Source organism: Physella acuta, unplaced genomic scaffold (genome assembly GCF_028476545.2).
Source record: "Physella acuta isolate Inbredline_101_S28 unplaced genomic scaffold, ASM2847654v3 ptg000594l, whole genome shotgun sequence".
Taxonomy (NCBI): Eukaryota; Metazoa; Mollusca; class Gastropoda; family Physidae; genus Physella; species Physella acuta.
This window is the reverse complement of record NW_026732113.1, coordinates 326,193-344,779: the sequence shown is the minus strand read 5'-3', so window position 1 is coordinate 344,779 and position 18,587 is coordinate 326,193. Positions and strand designations below refer to the sequence as shown.

At 33.6% G+C, this 18,587-nt stretch overlaps 2 protein-coding genes across 4 annotated transcripts in view; one reads left to right on the top strand and one right to left on the bottom strand.

Moving 5' to 3' along the window:
* The window catches only part of LOC131947468 (nuclease SbcCD subunit C), a 69,392-nt gene that overhangs the window by 4,248 nt on the left and 46,557 nt on the right, over window positions 1-18,587 (bottom strand). For 2 of the 3 annotated variants that reach the window (XM_059308685.1, XM_059308687.1), the window contains exons 1-2: window positions 2,633-2,704; window positions 76-156 (exon numbers count right to left, since the gene is read on the bottom strand). In XM_059308685.1, the coding sequence (XP_059164668.1) occupies window positions 76-105 (30 nt within the window). In that variant the 5' untranslated portion in view covers window positions 106-156; window positions 2,633-2,704. Of the gene's footprint in view, window positions 1-75; window positions 157-2,632; window positions 2,705-18,587 lie in introns of those variants that run through there. The other variant, XM_059308686.1, reaches the window with a different exon arrangement.
* Window positions 14,175-15,961, top strand: LOC131947464 (uncharacterized). The gene has a single exon (XM_059308682.1). It carries the CDS (start codon window positions 14,177-14,179, stop codon window positions 15,959-15,961), a length of 1,785 nt encoding a protein of 594 aa, XP_059164665.1. The 5' UTR covers window positions 14,175-14,176.

Sequence of the window (18,587 nt, the reverse complement as noted above, 5' to 3'; positions counted from 1 at the left end):
CTATTATATTCACTTATGTCTAATATACAAAGTAAAGGTAAAATAATGAATAATTACAATTCAATAAAATCTTACAGTTTTGACAGCTTCATTGCCAGGTTCCATAATTTTTGTTTGTTCTTCAAACTAGTTTGTGCGTTCTGTAACAAGCTTGGACTAAATTCAAAACAAAATAAAGAAATTAATTGAGAGGTTTTAACTGTCTGCTCACTAAATCTACTTATGTGTTACATGCAATATAATACTGAACCCATTTGAAAATATCAGGCTATGCCAATCTGTAGAAAAGGTATTCATTTTGTAATTTAAATGTATAACACTTTCTTATGTTTGTTAATGGTTTTTTAAAAAAGTTACAAATGGAACAGAAGCCTTTTTTACATTAGCCGAAAACAGTAAATATATTAAGAATAACAAAAAATATAACACTAGAATATACACAGAAATAGAATAAGAGAAATGATAAACATCGCAAGGATTCTGTTTTATGTGGTCATGCAATAGTTAGTTTTTTAGTTTTGTTTAGAATAGATTTTCAGATAAAGAGACAATAGTTTTTAAAACTTTTAAAGTTATAACTTTTATTTAATTTACATTAGCAATCTTGTTCCATAAATTTAAACAAATTATCGAATTATCACCAGAGTATTTTCACTTAGATTTTTAGATGAGATCTACTAACTAAGAGTAGGATTATCTTTTCGGGTAATCTCCAAGTATAGCGTAGGAAATTATCCAGTAATGTTTTGTAGAGTTTGGTAAACATTACTTACTGTAAACCATAGTTTATCTGAACATTGAAATATAAATAGTCAAGTGTACTAAATAAGTGTTTGAACTATATTTTAAGTTTAATTGACATTCACAAAGAAACAGAAATAAATAGAAAATTAGTTACAGTTAAATCTAGTAGCTCTAAATATAAATAATAAAGTCAAGTGTAGTAGCCTAATTAGTCTAATTATTTTTTTAGAAACAGAAATAAAAAACTTTGTGACGGTCAATTAGATATCCAGACCTAGAATCTAGGCCAAGTAAATATGTTTACCAAAATAGTAAAAATGGCTAGAAATAGAACAATGTTTAATAGCAGCAATAATTAGCAAAAACACTTAAAAATAATTAGAAATACAAAATTAATGGCAAAATAATAGTATTTAATTTTATTAACATGCACTTAAAATCAATCTAGAATCTAGATATATCAACATTTTAAAATCAAAACAAAACATGGTGCCAAATAAAGTTTAATAAGGTAAGGTTTAATTTTAAAGAGAAGTAGAATAGATCAACCACCAGTGGATTCTGGAACGACGTGACAGACTACGTCTTATACCATTTTTTAAAATGCTAATCTGTATAGAGTATAGATCTAGATCTACTAATAACATTCCAGAATAATAATCTAGGCTTTGCTAAATTTATTCTAACTACTCAAATACATTGGGCTTGACTCAGACTCTAGTAGCTACTAGTAACTAGATCTAGATCTAGATTAGTAGCTCAGGCTGGTGTAGGTGTAGACTGTCGAGTCTAGCTAGCTAACTACTAGCTAGCCACATCTAGAAAATCTAGATCTAGACCAGATCTGGTTATTCTAGACGTCTACTAGATCTAGATCTAGTTAGTGGCTAGCTGCTACTGTTAGCTAGACTGATTAACTCTATCTATGATCTAATGCTAACTCACTCGGGTAATCTATCGTTTTGGGTACGTAAAATCGCCTGCGGCTATTAATGTACGAAAACGTTACCTCATTGTCAAGGCTGTAATAGAAGTATATTGTGATATGTTTGTGTCAAATATTATAGATAAATGAATAATAAACCTAAATCAATGGCTAAATATATCAATATAGGCCAGAAATTAACTTTAAACAGCTGTGTCTGCAAGCAAGATTTGCTATATAAACAGCAGCCATTTGTAAAATAGAGTGACTTCCGCCTGAATCTTGCGCTATATGTCTATAAAAATAAAACTTTAACAAGATGGCTGCTATAGTAAATGAGCGTGGTTGCATCTGTTGGAAATATCGCTGGTGTTCATTTATTACTGAAAAGTTTTAATTCAATTGTTTAAAAACAGGTACATACATGAAACAAGGAAACATTTTTGTATTTTTCAAAACATAAATCCTCCTCAAAATGTGAAATAATTATTAAAATGTAAGGAGTCACCTGTTTTTCACATTACTAGTCGCGGCCGATTTTACGTACCTAAAACGATAGATTACCCTCACTCGTTATATTATAAAATAAATTGTCCATGGTTGATGAGAATCAAATATTCTTTAACTCAGTAAGCGTCACTTGCAGGTCCATAATAATTAGAATAAGTTAACAGAGAGAGAGAGCTACAACAGTATGATGAGTATGTTGATACATCACAGTTAACACTGAGACCAATCATATTTAATATTTAATTATTTATGATTCTAGCCCTCAACAGTAGTCAACAGTCATAAGACATAACATAAACATTTGACGATAATGATATTCATTGGATTTTAGTTTAGATTTAGATCTAGAAATCTAGATCTAGATCTAATAATTTGATATACAGCGAGATATTTCATTAGCTTTTTTAAATTAGCTTTCACTCATCCAGTAAAACGTTTAAATATTTTAAATACCATAAATGAAATGAGAAACAAGCCAACACGACTGGCATCTACAGAAGTAAATAAGCCGCCATATTTTAAAAATAGATTTGGGTGTTTAAAAAATGAATTAGGCTCTAATATATTGAAACAAACTTAAGCCTAGATCTATGCTACCAAATTGTAACACATAAACATTCATTAAAAAAAAACGTTTTAATTACAAGCTTTTATGTAATAATGCACTAAAAAGTAGAAAAAAAATTGTACACTACTATTTAAATAGTTAAAAAATAAAGAAAGTATATATATATATATATATATATATATATATATATATATATATATATATATATATATATATATATATATATATATATATATATATGTGTGTGTGTGTGTGTGTGTGTTGTGTGTGTGTGTGTGTGTGTCGGCTAACATGGGCCTAAAATTTAAATATGCGCCACATATGCGTACATTCATGTGAATAAGCTCTTTTCACCGCAGACGTAATAGTAACCACAGGGGCGTAGCGTGGGGGGGGGGGGGGGGGGGGGGGCGGGGGGTGCGGACCGCACCGGGTGACACCATTTAGGGGGGTGACACCAAGGCAAAAAATAGCAAAATATATAGAGAAAAACTCGAGGGGGGGGGGGTGCAAATCGAAAGTTTGAGGGGGGGGGTGCAAATCGAAAACTTGAGGGGGGGGGGGTGCAAATCGAAAGTTTGAGGGGGGGGTGCAAATCGAAAATTTGAAAGTTTGTCCCTGGGAAGGGTCTCTATGCCTCTGGGGGGGTGACACCATTAAGTGCCGCACCGGGTGACACCCGACCTCGCTACGCCACTGAGTAACCATGTTTATCTATAGTCTGTTAATAATACATTTTGGATGTAGCATTGTTTTCTCCAGAGTTAACACGTTTACGTCACGGTGTCACCCAAACCCCTTTGTAATAATTTGTTCCTAAAAGACAATATATTTAATTAATCAAACAGGCAAAAAGCAATTTTCTGTACATTTTGCAATTTTTTGCCTTGGTTTCACCCCCTAAACAGTGTTTCTTCCAGACTTTTTTCTCCGCGGGGGGGGGGGGGGGGGGGGCACTTGAAATTTTCGGGGGGGGGCGGTAAATTTTCTTCGGGGGGGGGGGGACACTGTTAAAAGTATATATTTTCTATATAAATTATATAAATGGTGTCATCCGGCTCAGTCCGCACCCCGCCCTTGCTACGTCTCTGCCTGTAGTTCACCTATTTGAATAGTACTTAGATTCTACATATTATTTGAAAAGTCCACATTTGCTGTTAAGGACAGGCACCACGGATAAAAATATTTTTTTTATTTAACACATTTCTGGTTGTTTAATAAGTTCATATGATTATAGTTGTTAAACTATAGACAAAAATAATATATGGCCGTCAATAGCAGTACTGGTTGCCATGGAAACCGCGAAAAGGTGTGAAAACTAACACCTTTTCAAATCGCTAAGGCTTTGTTCCCATAAGAGATTTTAAAAAGCGGATGAAAGATTTAGGTTTCTCAAACCAAACTATACATTTCTACGTTTACTCATTGCGATAGCTTGTACTCAATTTTTAATACAAATTTTTACGTAAATGTATGTGCAAAAATTAGGGGGTGGTGTTACATAAATATCAATATTTCCTAAAGTATTGTAGCAAACTTAATGAACAAACGTAGTTTTGTAGATGGTATCATGCTGAATGCACGTGGAATGTTTTATTCTTGTATGACAAAGGGTTCCAAAGCCTTAGCGATTTGAATGTTGAATTTTGAGTAAAAATGCAAAGTTGAGAAAACGTGAAAAGAAGAGCGGGAAAAGGCACGGCGCGTTTTCTCTTATAGAAAACAGAAAAAAACGTCTTGTTATATGTGGAAGAACCATTTGTCTAATAAAATACGCTTTGATTTATGTTGTAAGTTTTAGACAGAATTTTTCTATGTAAGCAGAAAATATGTATACAACAGGTAATGAATGTATGACTATTTAGTATTACACATCCTATCAATCGAGCGGTATTCTCAGAACAGCTATTTTCAAACCAGATCAAGTTTTGTTTGTTAGCCGGTCTTCTCACTTCGAAACAATGTCTTTCTCTACTCAAATTGTAGCTTACACAAGTTTATTGCCTTATGATAATAGCCTACAACACAACACTGGGTACAACGCTTGAGGCTAGACACGCCCCCTCCACCCCACCCCACCGCTGGATAGTGCGTGAAGAACCGATGAGCCATAGATTACCAATGTTCATTCAACCGCGAATAACACATCTGTGTAGATAGGGTCAAGTACAGGGCCTAAGTGAATGCTTCTCAGCTATCCTATCTAGTATTTACATTAGTTGCTACCACACCCTATACGGAGAGATGGGCATACACATTAACACATGTGTCATATACAGTCCGGTGTAAAGCCTGATGAACGCCTTCAAGCCTATCACATCATGCCGTAACTAGATTATAAACCGGCCTTTGGTTAAATGGCGAGAAGGGAATGAAGGGGGTAAAGGGGATGGACAGTACATTCTTCAAACTGATAGTCATGTCCATGACGCATTGTTTCAGCTTAGTATAAAGCGTACGAAACAGTGTTTAATATTGTTCCAGTGATAATCAACAGTGCATTTCTAGGCCACGTTTCAATTACTAAACTTAATGTTGTTGTATAACTTTAAAACAACAAATAGAAGAGTATACGCAAATGAGGTAAACAAACGAGACAGGCGATTGTTTTGTTTATCTAGAAACAAGATGGCTGCCTAGCACACGTGGTTAGTTGCAGCCTATCGTGAATTATTTTGATTTACTGTACTATAATATGATTGGTCAAGCGTATCAATGAATCTCTTCCCCTTCATAATTTTTATGCGCATGCCCTTATATGGAGTTTGATGTAAAATTTTATTTTGTAGAAAACAACTTCTATCTCACTTATTTTTAGAACAAAAGAAAAGGTCACTACACCAGCGGGTACACGAGTGCTTGGCCCTTAGATTGCTGTAAAGTTTATGGTGCCCCGCGGGCCATAAATACATGTAATACCCGCTCGAAGATAGCCGCTGTCCGCGTAGTAGTGTGAAAACTTGTCGGGGGGGTACCATGTTTCACATCGCAATAAACGGATAACCGTAAGCTGTAGAAGTCCGAGATGTTCGGGTTAGAGAGATAAAAGGTATTAGTATCGAAATAAAAATTTTGGGGAGCAAAATTATAATTTTATCGAAAACATGGGTATCTTGTTCCCTTAATTATAATGTTGGGGGGATCATTAGTAGCCATTAATTCGAAATCGGTATAGCGTATATAGTAAGGGGCAGACTATAGAAGATCGATTAAAAAATGAAGACACCCTGAAAAGACAATAGCTGTTATTATCCTACTTAAGTTATCACTATATTTTTTGGAGTTATGGTAAATAGTTTCATGAGTTAAGTGGTATGCCTGTAGTATACAGCTAGGTAAATAATGAGGAACTGTTGTGAAGGTATCTTACATAAATCAATACAAATGTATAATACCTTGTGATTTATTATTAGTTCCTTTAAGTGACTTCTGTTAGAACTTGGTTATTCATAAACGATATGTTAGTTTGACATAGCTTTTGACCTTTTATCACATTTTAATGTTATACATATCAGGTGTTGACGGTGGTTGTATTTTTTATCAAACACAAAATAGTCCGTTCCTAGACTATCGTGTAGCATTATTTTAGAAATAAACGTGTTTACCGTTTTGATTAAAATTATAATATAATAAATACAAAATTATGTTTAAATAATATACATCCGTTAACGATATGTTTTCCATAATATAAACCTCAATCAGGAGAATATTCATCTTCATTTTTTTTCCTGCCGAAAACACATAGGGCAGATGAAATTGAGGTCATCTGTTTCAATGACAACGGCATAATGTGATCAGCATTATGCCCAGCCGTGTTTGTTTCATTAACGTGCGTCAGGTAGCCGTCAGAACTGGGTTAACTCGGGGAGCAACGGGTTAGCAGTCTAGTGCTCTAACGCTCGACCACGCCGTCCCACAATCAGGGGATGCCCTTAGGGGGCGCCAAAATGGGTTGGAAAAATAAATTGAAAGGTTGAGGGGGGGGGGTGCAAATAGGAAGTTTGAGGGGGGAGGGGTGCAAATCGGAATCTTGAGGGGGGGGGGGTAGGGTGCAAATCGAAAAGTTTGTCCCCGGGCGCCGGGAAGGGTCGCTACGCCTCTGTGCTTGTCCAGCCTATGTCACCGAAAAGAGGAAGAGTTGCCTCCCATATGATTGTCGACTAAAATTTAAGGGAGGCTAAGTGTAGTAACTTTTAAAAAAAGATAGAATCAGAAATACATGTATGAATAGTTATAAATTGCACTTATATAAAAGAAAACACATAATAAATAAACATACTGCTTTTGAATAATCATTACACTAATCACTTACTTTGATTATTTCCTATTGCAAATGTCTTAAATCTAAAACAAAAAACTAAGACAGTTTGCGTTGAATTTTTAGATAACCCCACAATCCCTTTAACTGTTCCAACGACCCCACCACCCACCGCAACATCAATATCCAGAACTTATTTAAAGTTCTAAATCTTGTCTCTTTCCCCTCATCTTTCACACTGCAACCTTTTGAAAACTCAATGCGACCACTACAACACCCTTTCAACTAGTCAACTTAAGTTATTTCCCTACATAGAAAATGCTTCACTGTCCCATTGACCCTCTCTGAAAAATTTCCTTTCCTCTCCCCACCCAGACTTCTGACACTTTCATTTGACCTTCACCCCTTTTACTGTCATCCTTTGCAATTTTTTTTTATAATCAAATACATGACTTCATGTAAATATTCATTATGTACATTTGCAAAACCTTTCGTTTTCATTTGGTGTTCAAAATTATGTTAAAAAATTTGATGTTGATGTACTTGTTTTAATTGCAAATAAAAGTATTTAAAAAAAAAATAAAAAAAAAAAAAAAAAAAATTGATTTTCAAATATTCTACATAGAATCTATGTACAAGTGTATTTTAAAAAATTAATTTCGATATTCGAAATTTTCATTTCTTAAAAATAAAATATTAATTACTAAAAAAAAAAAAAAAAAAAAAAAAAAAAAAAAAAATATATATATATATAGGCCTATAGAAATAATTATAAATTGTCATTACTGATGAAAATCAAATATTCTCTAACAGTGAGCGTCATTTGCTGGTCCACAATTTGAATAAGGTAACAGAAAACTACGACAGTATGTTGATACAAGTGATAAAAAGTTTCGAGTAATTATTACATAACGAGCTGACCCGCGTCAGCATACGCCACTATTTAGTTGTTTTAATTACTATTTTTCAGTAATTCATCATTTGTGAATTCGACACTACCAATGCTGAGACTGAAAATATTTTGCTTTAAAACACTATCAGTAGCTCGTGAACGACGATTATCCTCACCCTCACTTTCCACTCTTCTCCCCCTTCCCCGCTTCAATGAAAGCAGCCGTCCGTGACAACAGTTTAAAGACGACAATGAAAAGATCAAGCAGAACTTGTTATCACCTCCACTGTGTTTCAAATCGTTTAAAAACTAAATTACCTGCCCATAAAAGCCGTCACTAATTCGACCCGACTCTACGATTGTAAACATTCGCCGTGAACCACAGCTCACCAGACTTGTGGGTGGGGGGGGGGGGGTGAGGGGGGCTGGGATGGGTGGGGGTAGGGGGTGGGGGTGGGGGTGGTAGCGATATGGTCTGTTGAGCTTACGTGGGGCTTTCCCGCATGGTTCGTCTATATATTTATATATATAAATACAGATACCAATAGCTCAGGAACTGGACAAAAAAATCTCTTTATAAAGCATGAGGTCAAAATTTGCCAGTTTACTGTTTATCCAACCGTTTATTTCCGAATTCTATCAGGGAGATCATATCATTTAGACTAATCATATTTATGATTATAGCCCTCAACTTTAGATAATGTAAAAAAATAATATTTAAAATGTAGACTTGATGATTTGTATTAATAACTTTACTAAAATGCTGTGAAAAAAAATATAACCTGATAAATAAGCCAACAATATAAAAATACGAGCGTTATTAAATACCCGTACTCGTCGAGTGTTCTTGAGATCTAGTGCTACCCACAAGCGCGACGCAACGGTTTATAAGTGTTTCATCAACGCAATACCAATCATTTATTTTTAGGCATGTTACATTGTTTTCTGAAATGATCCGTTGGTACATGCCGCTAATGTAGTTTATTCTATTAAAAAGAATTACATAATATATTTACACAAATTGGGAAATTGTTTTCTTATTTAAAGACTACATATTTAATCATAAGCCAAGTATTGTCCAATTAATAATCGACAGGATCAGATTATTGATCATCATCAAAATCAAAATAGCGACGATGAAAAGAAAGGATATTTTGACCAGCCCTAGTTCAGGGTCTCACAGGGCCACACGCACGCTCTTGACGGTCAAATTCATCTACTTGGTGGTCAACTTCACATTTTTTCTGACCACGACCCTGTTAGCTGATGAGCTAGATCAGGGGTCTCCAAACTACGGCCCGCGGGCCGGATGCGGCCCGCGAGGTCCTCTCATCCGGCCCGCGGAAATCTTGTTGTCCACGGAAAAAACGTTTGTTGGTGATAGCTGAGGAACTTTGCCCAGAAAAATCAAAGACAGGACTGGAAGAAATTGGCCCCCGAACTGAAATTTGATAGTCAATGCGGCCCTCGGACTGAAAAGTTTGGAGACCCCTGAGCTAGATGATAATTACGAACAACAAGACTTTGTCAGCGTCTCTCTCTCCACTCTGGTCTGTGTTGGCTGCTCCAGCAATGTTTATGTTTATGTCATTTTAAATGAAAAATATAAATCTTTGCTTTTAGATATAATATATTTTATAGCAAAATAATTAACCGTTTTTTCCTCCAAAGATATTAATATATTTAACTCAATTTGCAACCATAATCAGCATGCTTATATTTATTCATTGTTTTTTCGGCTTATTCTTGTAATGAATGTCTGCCATCCAAGTAAAATATAAAGGCAAGTCCGTGTTGTAGTTTATACTTCTAATGGAGACTTCAATAATAAGAAACACATCTGCCCTCCATGTACTCAATACTTTTTATAGGTTAACTCAGTGTAGCAAAGTTAAACTTATAGGTGCCGAGAATATAAATTTATATTTATTTTATAGTATACAATGCTGTATTATGTAATACATGACGTTTTTAATTTCAGCATCTACAATGTAAATAAAAGTTAATGTGTTTAGATAAGAATGATATTACGATAATATAGAGAAAGTTGTATTACTTATGAATTGGCACACATCCTTCAACATAGTGTCACATTTATTAGCTGGCATATTAAAACATGGATGAACGTACATGATATTTTTTCTTTAATTGTGAATATTGGTAATGAATGAACTAATTTTGTACAGCTAATTGATGCTTATCTAAGAAATGACATTAGGCAAATTTTCAGGAACCCTCTCGTAGTAGCACATTTTAAAACCGTGTTATGCAAACTGAAAAACACGCTTAATGAGTGAAATTCTTGCTTTTGTAAAGACATAATATTAATGGTGTCATCAATAAATGACGTTACTTTTTTGACAATTTTTAACTCCCCCCTTCCCTCCGTCTCACGTTGTCACAAAAAGCCAGACCCCGCCCCTAAAATGACGTCACACCGCAACCTATACCCCCCCCCCCCTAAAAATTGCTGTTGAATTTTTCCAAAATCTTGTCAGATCTCTGTCTCTGGCTAAAAAAAACTTGTTTTCAAACATTTCTTTTTTTATAATGCAAAAAGTGACGTCACACCATCTGACCCCCTCCCCGTCCAAACCCACCGTCACAAAATTACGGACTACCCTCCCCCTACGAGTGTGACGTCATTTATGGACAACCCCAATAGATGAACTATAACCACCCACACTTAAAGAGAATTATGTATTTTCTTTTTTGTTTTCTAATAAAACCTTGATATTCATTTTTTTACAAGCTTTTATTTAACTCTGTCAGTCGTCAGTCGTCAGTCTGTCTAGATCGAAACGCAGGAGCGAAATTGCAGGCACTTCTATCTGACAGATACGGTTCGTGATTGATACGTATGTCAAGACACGAAGACAATGCATCGTGACATTAATCTGACTTAACTGGTCTCCTGATTAATTTGTTATGAATTAATTAAAATTTTGACAACATTTGTAGGCAGTTCTATGCACACGCGTCATCACGGCTTCGCAATGGTTTTTAGTCATGTTACTCTATTGTAAATGAAAACATGTAAAGTACTAAATTTGTAAAAATAAAACGTTCAAATAACAAGCTTTTATTAGTCATATAAAAAAATTCACAAAAAACGTTTTAATAACAAGCTTTTATGTAATAATGCACTAAAAAGTAGAAAATAAATTATAAATTATTTTCTTTATAGTAATTTAAATAGTAGTGTATAATTTATTTTCTACTTTTTAGTGCATTATTACATAAAAGCTTGTTATTAAAACGTTTTTTATGAATTTTTTTTTTACAATGCACACAATATTTGCACAGTGTAAAAAAATGAAAATAGAAAAAGAAGGGTTTGCACCAAAGTAGTGCGCTAATGGTTGATCAAGATGTTGCAAGTTTTTAAAAATGATCTGCGTATTTAAGTGAATAAGTAAAATTGCATACATTTACAAAGACGAAAATATTGCAAGGGTTAAAATTACGGCTACATATGTAAGTTTTGAGCCATTAACGCTAGATCTAGTTGTATGTGCATCATTTATTTCAGTGTAAAGCCCTTAGCCCCAAGCATCGAAGGTTAATCATGAATTGTTTCTTATAGATCTATATATAATAGATCTAGATCTAGATCTAGTAGACAATTCGATTTAACACCTTGTGTATTATGCCTTATGGTGTTTAACTGCGTAAACTGCACGGCAGTTATTTAAAAAAAATGCAATTGTACTGAAATGTTAAGTATGAATCATAGGCTATTTATTTAAACTGTTTACTTTCGACAGTACATGAGTTTAAGGAAAATTCTGGTTATTGTTCAATGTGTTTGTTTAATGTAAATGCTATTTCAATAGAGTGAGGTAAAATTAGAGCTAGGAAAGACGTTTATTATGTTAGCTGTAACTTTTGTATCATTACGAAACTTTTACTTGTAATTTAAGAGTTTTTAAATTTCTTACGTTATCCCTTGCTTACATATTTGTAGGTCTAAGTTAAGTTTGGGCTGGATATTTAATAGTTTGGTACCATGTGTTACTCGTAACTCGGGCTAAAACTAGTTCTATCTTTCGGCTTTGCCTGAAACCTTTTACATTAAACAGATAATATTATCTTTTATCCAAATGAACCATGTCCGTAATCATTGTTATATCCTCGATACTGCCTAAAATTGTTCTTAATATTAAAATGGTTGTATTCAGCCATTGTATTTTATCTGTTCGAAATACGATGTAAAGTTTCATACCAAAGTGTGGTGAATGTTTACAATAGCTATGAGTATATAATAGGATAACTTGTTGACAAATTATGTCGTTTCGTATCACTTTTATTGCTAGGGAGTAATAGTTGAGATCCCATGGGTTAGTAAGTTGTAGTTGCTCCGTTTTTGTATTATTTATCATAAGGGTTGAATAATGGCATACAAGTAGCGTGAGCGATTGTTTTGTAGGATTTTGGCTAGGGCTAGTTGAATGTGAAGTGTGTTGAGCAAGAGGGGAGTAAATTACCAAAACATTTGTATAGTAAAAACATTTTTTTCGGTTTTGATTAACTTACATAGTGGTATGATAATCAATGATAAGTTACCTTATATTCACGTTTATGGCTACTATTTTTAATGAATTTATTAAGATAAACTTGACACATTTCTGTTGTTATGTTAGAAAAATTAGGTTCGTCTTTATCTATTATGAGTGCTGTAGATGGCTAAACAGTTGATTTGTAACTCATGAAGCGCTTCCTAATTCCCTATTTGTACAATATTATGCTGTAGTCAGTAGCGTAGCGAGGGTGGGAGGGGGGGGGCATATGTCCCTGGGCGCCGACCTTAGGGGGCGCCAAAATGCGTCGGAAAAATAAATTGAAAGGTTGAGGGGGTGCAAATCGAAATCTTGAGGGGGGGGGGTCTGCAAATCGAAAAGTTTGTCCCCGGGTGCCGGGAAGGGTCGCTACGCCTCTGGCTGTAGTGAAATAATATCTAAACAGTCTCTGAAACAGAGAAATAAGATAAGCAAAATAATAAGACTTATTATGTTTAATAAACCATCCAATTCAACATAATTTGGTAAGTTGTTATTAAATAAATTTAAACAGGTTAGATATTTCTTAAAGTTTATTTATGTGCATGCAATGCCAACGCTCATTACTATGTGTTGATAAATTACATAAGCATTAATCGATGTATCTGCAGGTACTACAACAAAAGCAGCAGGGACTGGGTTGTATCTACTGATCGTTTATCAATGAAGTAAAAACTATCTAGTTTTGAACATAAGTAGCTTGACATAAAGCAAGTATGCAGAGTTATACTTATAGTGATTTCGACGATTTCTTTATTGACGATGAATACGGATATTTTTGGGATTCTCCATATGAAGAGGATTTGAGTGATCTCGACGACTTTGAATCTGTTGAGACACAAGAGTAAGCCAAAGCTTTTCTTTTTTACCTAAAAATGTTCTATCTTATTGTAAAAGTAAAGTTCCGGACTATAGGGCAAGTGAAGTAGAGTTGACTTGTTTCTGTGACCTCGGCATATGAAGAGATAGTGTGGTCAGCACTATGCCCAGCCGCTTTTACGTTCCCTAACATGAGTTAGGTACCCATCAGAGTTGGGTGGACTCACGGACGGTCTACTGACTTGAACCCGGATTATCTTATTGCATTTCCTATTTTATTATCAAGAAATTTTAAGTTGCATTTTGTTATTCGATATTTTTCTTTCCAGTACAATCAATATTACTTATGTTGGCAAACCTACCAAATACATTTTTTAGTCCTGATTACAATCAATAAATAACAGTATTTTAATTTTAAAATGAAAAGTATCACTCCAGTACTAGCGCCCGTCACGGCTCTATTGTTCTAAACAACATTTTATGAACGACAGCTCACCAGACGGTTCGAATGATCCCTACCCAGTGGCGTAGCGAGGTCGGGTGTTACCCGGTGCGGCACTTAATGGTGTCACCCCTCCCAGAGGCGTAGCGACCCTTCACGGGGACAAACTTTTAATTTTCGATTTTACCCCCCCTCCCCTCAAACTTTTGATTTGCACCCCCTCCTCAAACTTTCGATTTGCACCCCCCTACAAACTTTCGATTTCCACGCCCCTCAAATTTTTCTGTATATATTTTGCTATTTTTTTGCCTTGGTGTCATATAAATAAATAAATATATATATATATATATATATATATATATATATATATATATATATATATATATATATATATATATATATATATATATATATATATATAATTTTTTATTTTTTATTTATTAAAGGTCGTCTAACATCATGACTACTTCAGCAATTTGCACACACATTGTTAAGGGTCTAGAACACATGTGGTCAGATCAAATGTTGTTTGATTTTACTGTCAAAATCGAAGACGAAACAATCAAATGCCATCGCCTGATCTTAGCCGCATGTTCGGATTTTTTTCAAGCACTTTTTCGTTCAGGCATGCGAGAAGTCACCGAGAACTGTGTGGTTCTACAGGAGGTTTCATGTGACGTGTTTACGTTAATTCTGAGGACATTGTACACTGGTGTAGATATTTTAACTTCCCAAAACCTGCTGGATGTTTGGCGAGCAGTTCACATGCTGCAGATCTCTTTCATGGTCAAGTTGTGTGAGGACTTCGCTATTGAAACGGTTACGATGGATACGTGGGAAAAGGTTTACACAAATGCTAAACTTTTAGATTCAGAATACGTTCTTGAACACCTCCAGAAATTCATGATAAAAAACTTTGAACAAATTTCCCTGACATCAACATTTCTTCAACTATCGTTTGATGAATTAAGGAATTTGATAAAATGCCAAGATCTAGTAGTAAGCAAAGAAGATTTAGTTCTTGAAGGAGTGATTCGATGGGTCAATTTTGTTCAGATAATGCCAGCTGAGTTAAAAGAAAGTAAATGTACATTGAATGTTTGCCAAGATGAAGATTCAAATAAAGTTGACCATATGATACTAGATTCTAGTGGTACAACTGACTTTGTAAAAAATGAGATAGCTCTGAGAAAGGAAAAACTTACAGGTCTATTAAAAAAGATCAGGATCTATCTTGTTAGTCCTTCACTTTTGTCTCATGTATACAAGATGGACTTAATATCTGAAAATAAAGATTCAAGTGACATAATTGTCGATGCTTTATTATATCACGTTCAAGATCTGAGACAAAGTCATTGGCCATCCGGTGCCCTACATAGAACGTGTAGTGGGTACACATATGGTGGAGTATTCGCTCAAGGAAATGGGCATCTTAAATTTATAAGTGCAATCGAAGAGAAGATTTATACAATTTCATACAGCTCTTGGTTGTATGGCGAAATTAATTTAACCACAGTTAATGGAGAACTGTATGCTGCAAGCAGACCAAACTATCCCTTCTACAGAGAATGTAATATACATGTCTTCAGTGACACCAAATGGAATCTTGTGACGAAACTGAAATGTCACAATTTTTTATTTTTTTCACGTAGAGATTGTATTTACATTTTAAACAAAGATACCCAAGAAATTTACGAAATAAAACCAAAAGACGATCCTGATCATATCCATATTCTGACGCAGTTTGCAGAAGATATTAAAGTTACGCACGTAATTGCTCTAGAATACTGCATTTTGTTATTTTGTTCCGAAACTCAAAACGGGTTAGAAGAGACAGCAGTTCACACATTTGATATTCTATCTAAAGTTTGGACCAGACTAGACAATCTTGATGGACCAGCAGAACATTTAATTAGTTTCAAGAATGGTACACACAACTACATTTTACAGGCAAATGGCAGTTTGTGTTTGGTTCTTTATTTACATGACAGTAGAAAGATCGAGTTTGAACAAATTGCTAACCTTTGGACTTGGAAAACAGTGCTACATGGCGCGTTCACTTACAAGAAGAAACTTATAATTGTTGGATACCAATCGCAAATCAACCCGGATGGAGAACAAAAACTAGAAGTTCCAAATCACTTTAAATTGATCAAGCACTGGCAATTTTTTTGTACAAGGTCTAATGTAGCTCCTTTAATAATACCAACAGCTTCCCTTAGAGAGAATAGCTATTATTACTAATAAATGTCTAACTATGCTAAACATATATTGTTTTTTTTACACACAAATATGATATACATACATATGATATATGTATGTATAAAATTGAATCTTTATTTAAAATACTCTTTTATTTGACAGTGAGTTAATTTTGTTTACCTTGTATATATATACTGTCTGTACCAGCGAGCTGATTTTTGAAAAATAATTATTGGTCTTCATTCAACTATTTATTTTGTGGGTGTTTCAAATTTTAACACTTTGAATATCAAAGCGCATGCTGTTAATGCTGGTCTTATAGCTTTTGAATTATTTGACATATATTGTCTTTATGATATGAATTAAAAAACGTTTCATATTCGTTCAAAAACTATTATTTTATTTACAAATATAATAATGTAATAAAATAAGTGCTACTTATAAGCATTTGTTTTCTCACAAATGTATTTTGAAGTTTTATAATTTAACTAAGTTATGAAAAACACAAATACTTTTAATATATTCACATAATTTTAACAAAACTTTTGAGTAATTTCGTTATAAATTAATTGCTATACTTTACATTTTTGTTAAAGGCATTCTTAAATGTTAAATTTGCATGTTTTTTCCCCCAGTTTTTTTTAATTAAGTTAACACGATACGATTGAGCTTTACGACGCATAAAACAACTTTTACTTAGACTATTGAATCAACAATAAAACCAAGTAAACAATGATACGTTCACGCTTTCCATCCGCGAAACGTAAGTATTTTTAAATTGAAAATCAACATATTTATTTATTTATTTACGTCTTATCACAAACAGAACTCGTCAAAGCAAATAGTATATTGCAACGTATATACAGACAAAATTACATGTATTGTAAACAACGCTAACCAATCAAACGTTATAAAAATATAATGCTGTTTAACATTTATAATCTCCCATGCAAAGTACAAAAGGTACATAACTGGCCAAATGTGGCATTAACGTTTAAAATTAAAACATTTTTTGTGTGTTAATAATATAAAATCTATTTGTAAATGAAATTCGACACATTATCACCCTTGACTTTATTAACTTCTTAATATCTTTTATTAACGTGCTTTCACTATATATATTGCATTGCACTCGACTTATCTATCTCTATACTACTAAAACTCAACTTTGTTTACATGTTTGAATATTTATTTGTTTGTCTGATTTACTACTGGAGAAAATCTGCCATATGTATAGACCTGTAAAATAGTATGTAGGTAGAGAACAATTTTTCTTTTCAGACAGACTGTTAATCACAAATTTATTTAAAGACGTTAATTAATTTATTGATTTACTAATTGGTAGATTAAGCATATTAATTTTAAAAGTTTCAAACAATAGCTTTATTTTGACTGAATAGTGACGTCACTTTATTTGTTTAATTTTTGGTACAATAAAATGGCGGCTTCTATCGAAGAAGATTGTGTTCCCATTCCAATGTTTAACGCGTTCTAAAGCTAATTTTCTTTCGGCTATAACTTTAACAATACGTCCGTTTGCTGTATTTATTACATTCCAACACTTATATCAATTTTCATCTGTCTTTTTCATTTAGTTTTACAATAAATTTCTCTAGCTCTATAATCTGTCCAAGAAAGTTATTTATAGATCTAAATATCAGGTGGCCAAGAAAGTTATTTATAGATCTAGATCTAGAATCTAGGTGAAACCAATGATTAATTAGATACAAACCAAAGATTAATTAGATAAAAATACAATCCATTTTGAAATCATAATACATTTTTTTAGTCCTTAAATACTTGATATAAATCTTTGTGATTTATCAATCTAGATCTAGATCTATCTAGAATAGGTCTAATCTAGATCTAGCAAGAGTTACGCAAAAACTAGACTTAAGACTTAAGCAAACGAGTCGTAGAATCTAGATCTAGGGTAAAGAAGGGCGTTAAGAGCCGTGTGGTATTAGGCCCCAATTAACACCCCACCCCCACAAAACCCACAATAACACTGCTAATCTACTTCTGAGTTAACAACCACTGCTATTCTTTGATAACAGAGAAGCAGAGGATTCATTTTATGTAATTTATGACCCACTTGGTCCAATAAAACTATTTTGTGAACTTTTTTTTCAAATAGACATAACTTGGGAAACTTTACTTAGCAATAAACCAAATGAGTTTTTCAAGCCAATTCTTTGTTCCTGTATTAGAGCATTGGTTGTTGTACATTTGAACACTATTTTTATAGCTATGGCTAGAATAGTTTTATTTTGGTGAATTTTTTTTGCACAGTGATTATTGGTGCCAAAACAAAATGGCCGACATTTGTCCTATTTTACCATGCTATAAAGTTTTTATCATTATCAGAGTAAAACTTGACTGCTCATTACCATAATAGTTTTATTTGTTAGATAATAACTAAATCTACATGAATACATTAATTTTGTCCACTAGCATGCCTGTTCAGAAAAGTTATAACAGATACTGTTATGTGGCTCTTGATACCCTATATGCAAGTTTCTCATTTATTAGACCAATGAATATGACACTGGTATAGGAATAGTTAACACAAAATGTATTAATTGTTAAACAGACTTGTGTCTAAATGATAGAAATACAATTCTAACCTGCTAAAAAGTAAAAATTCAGCCAGATAATTTTTAAAATG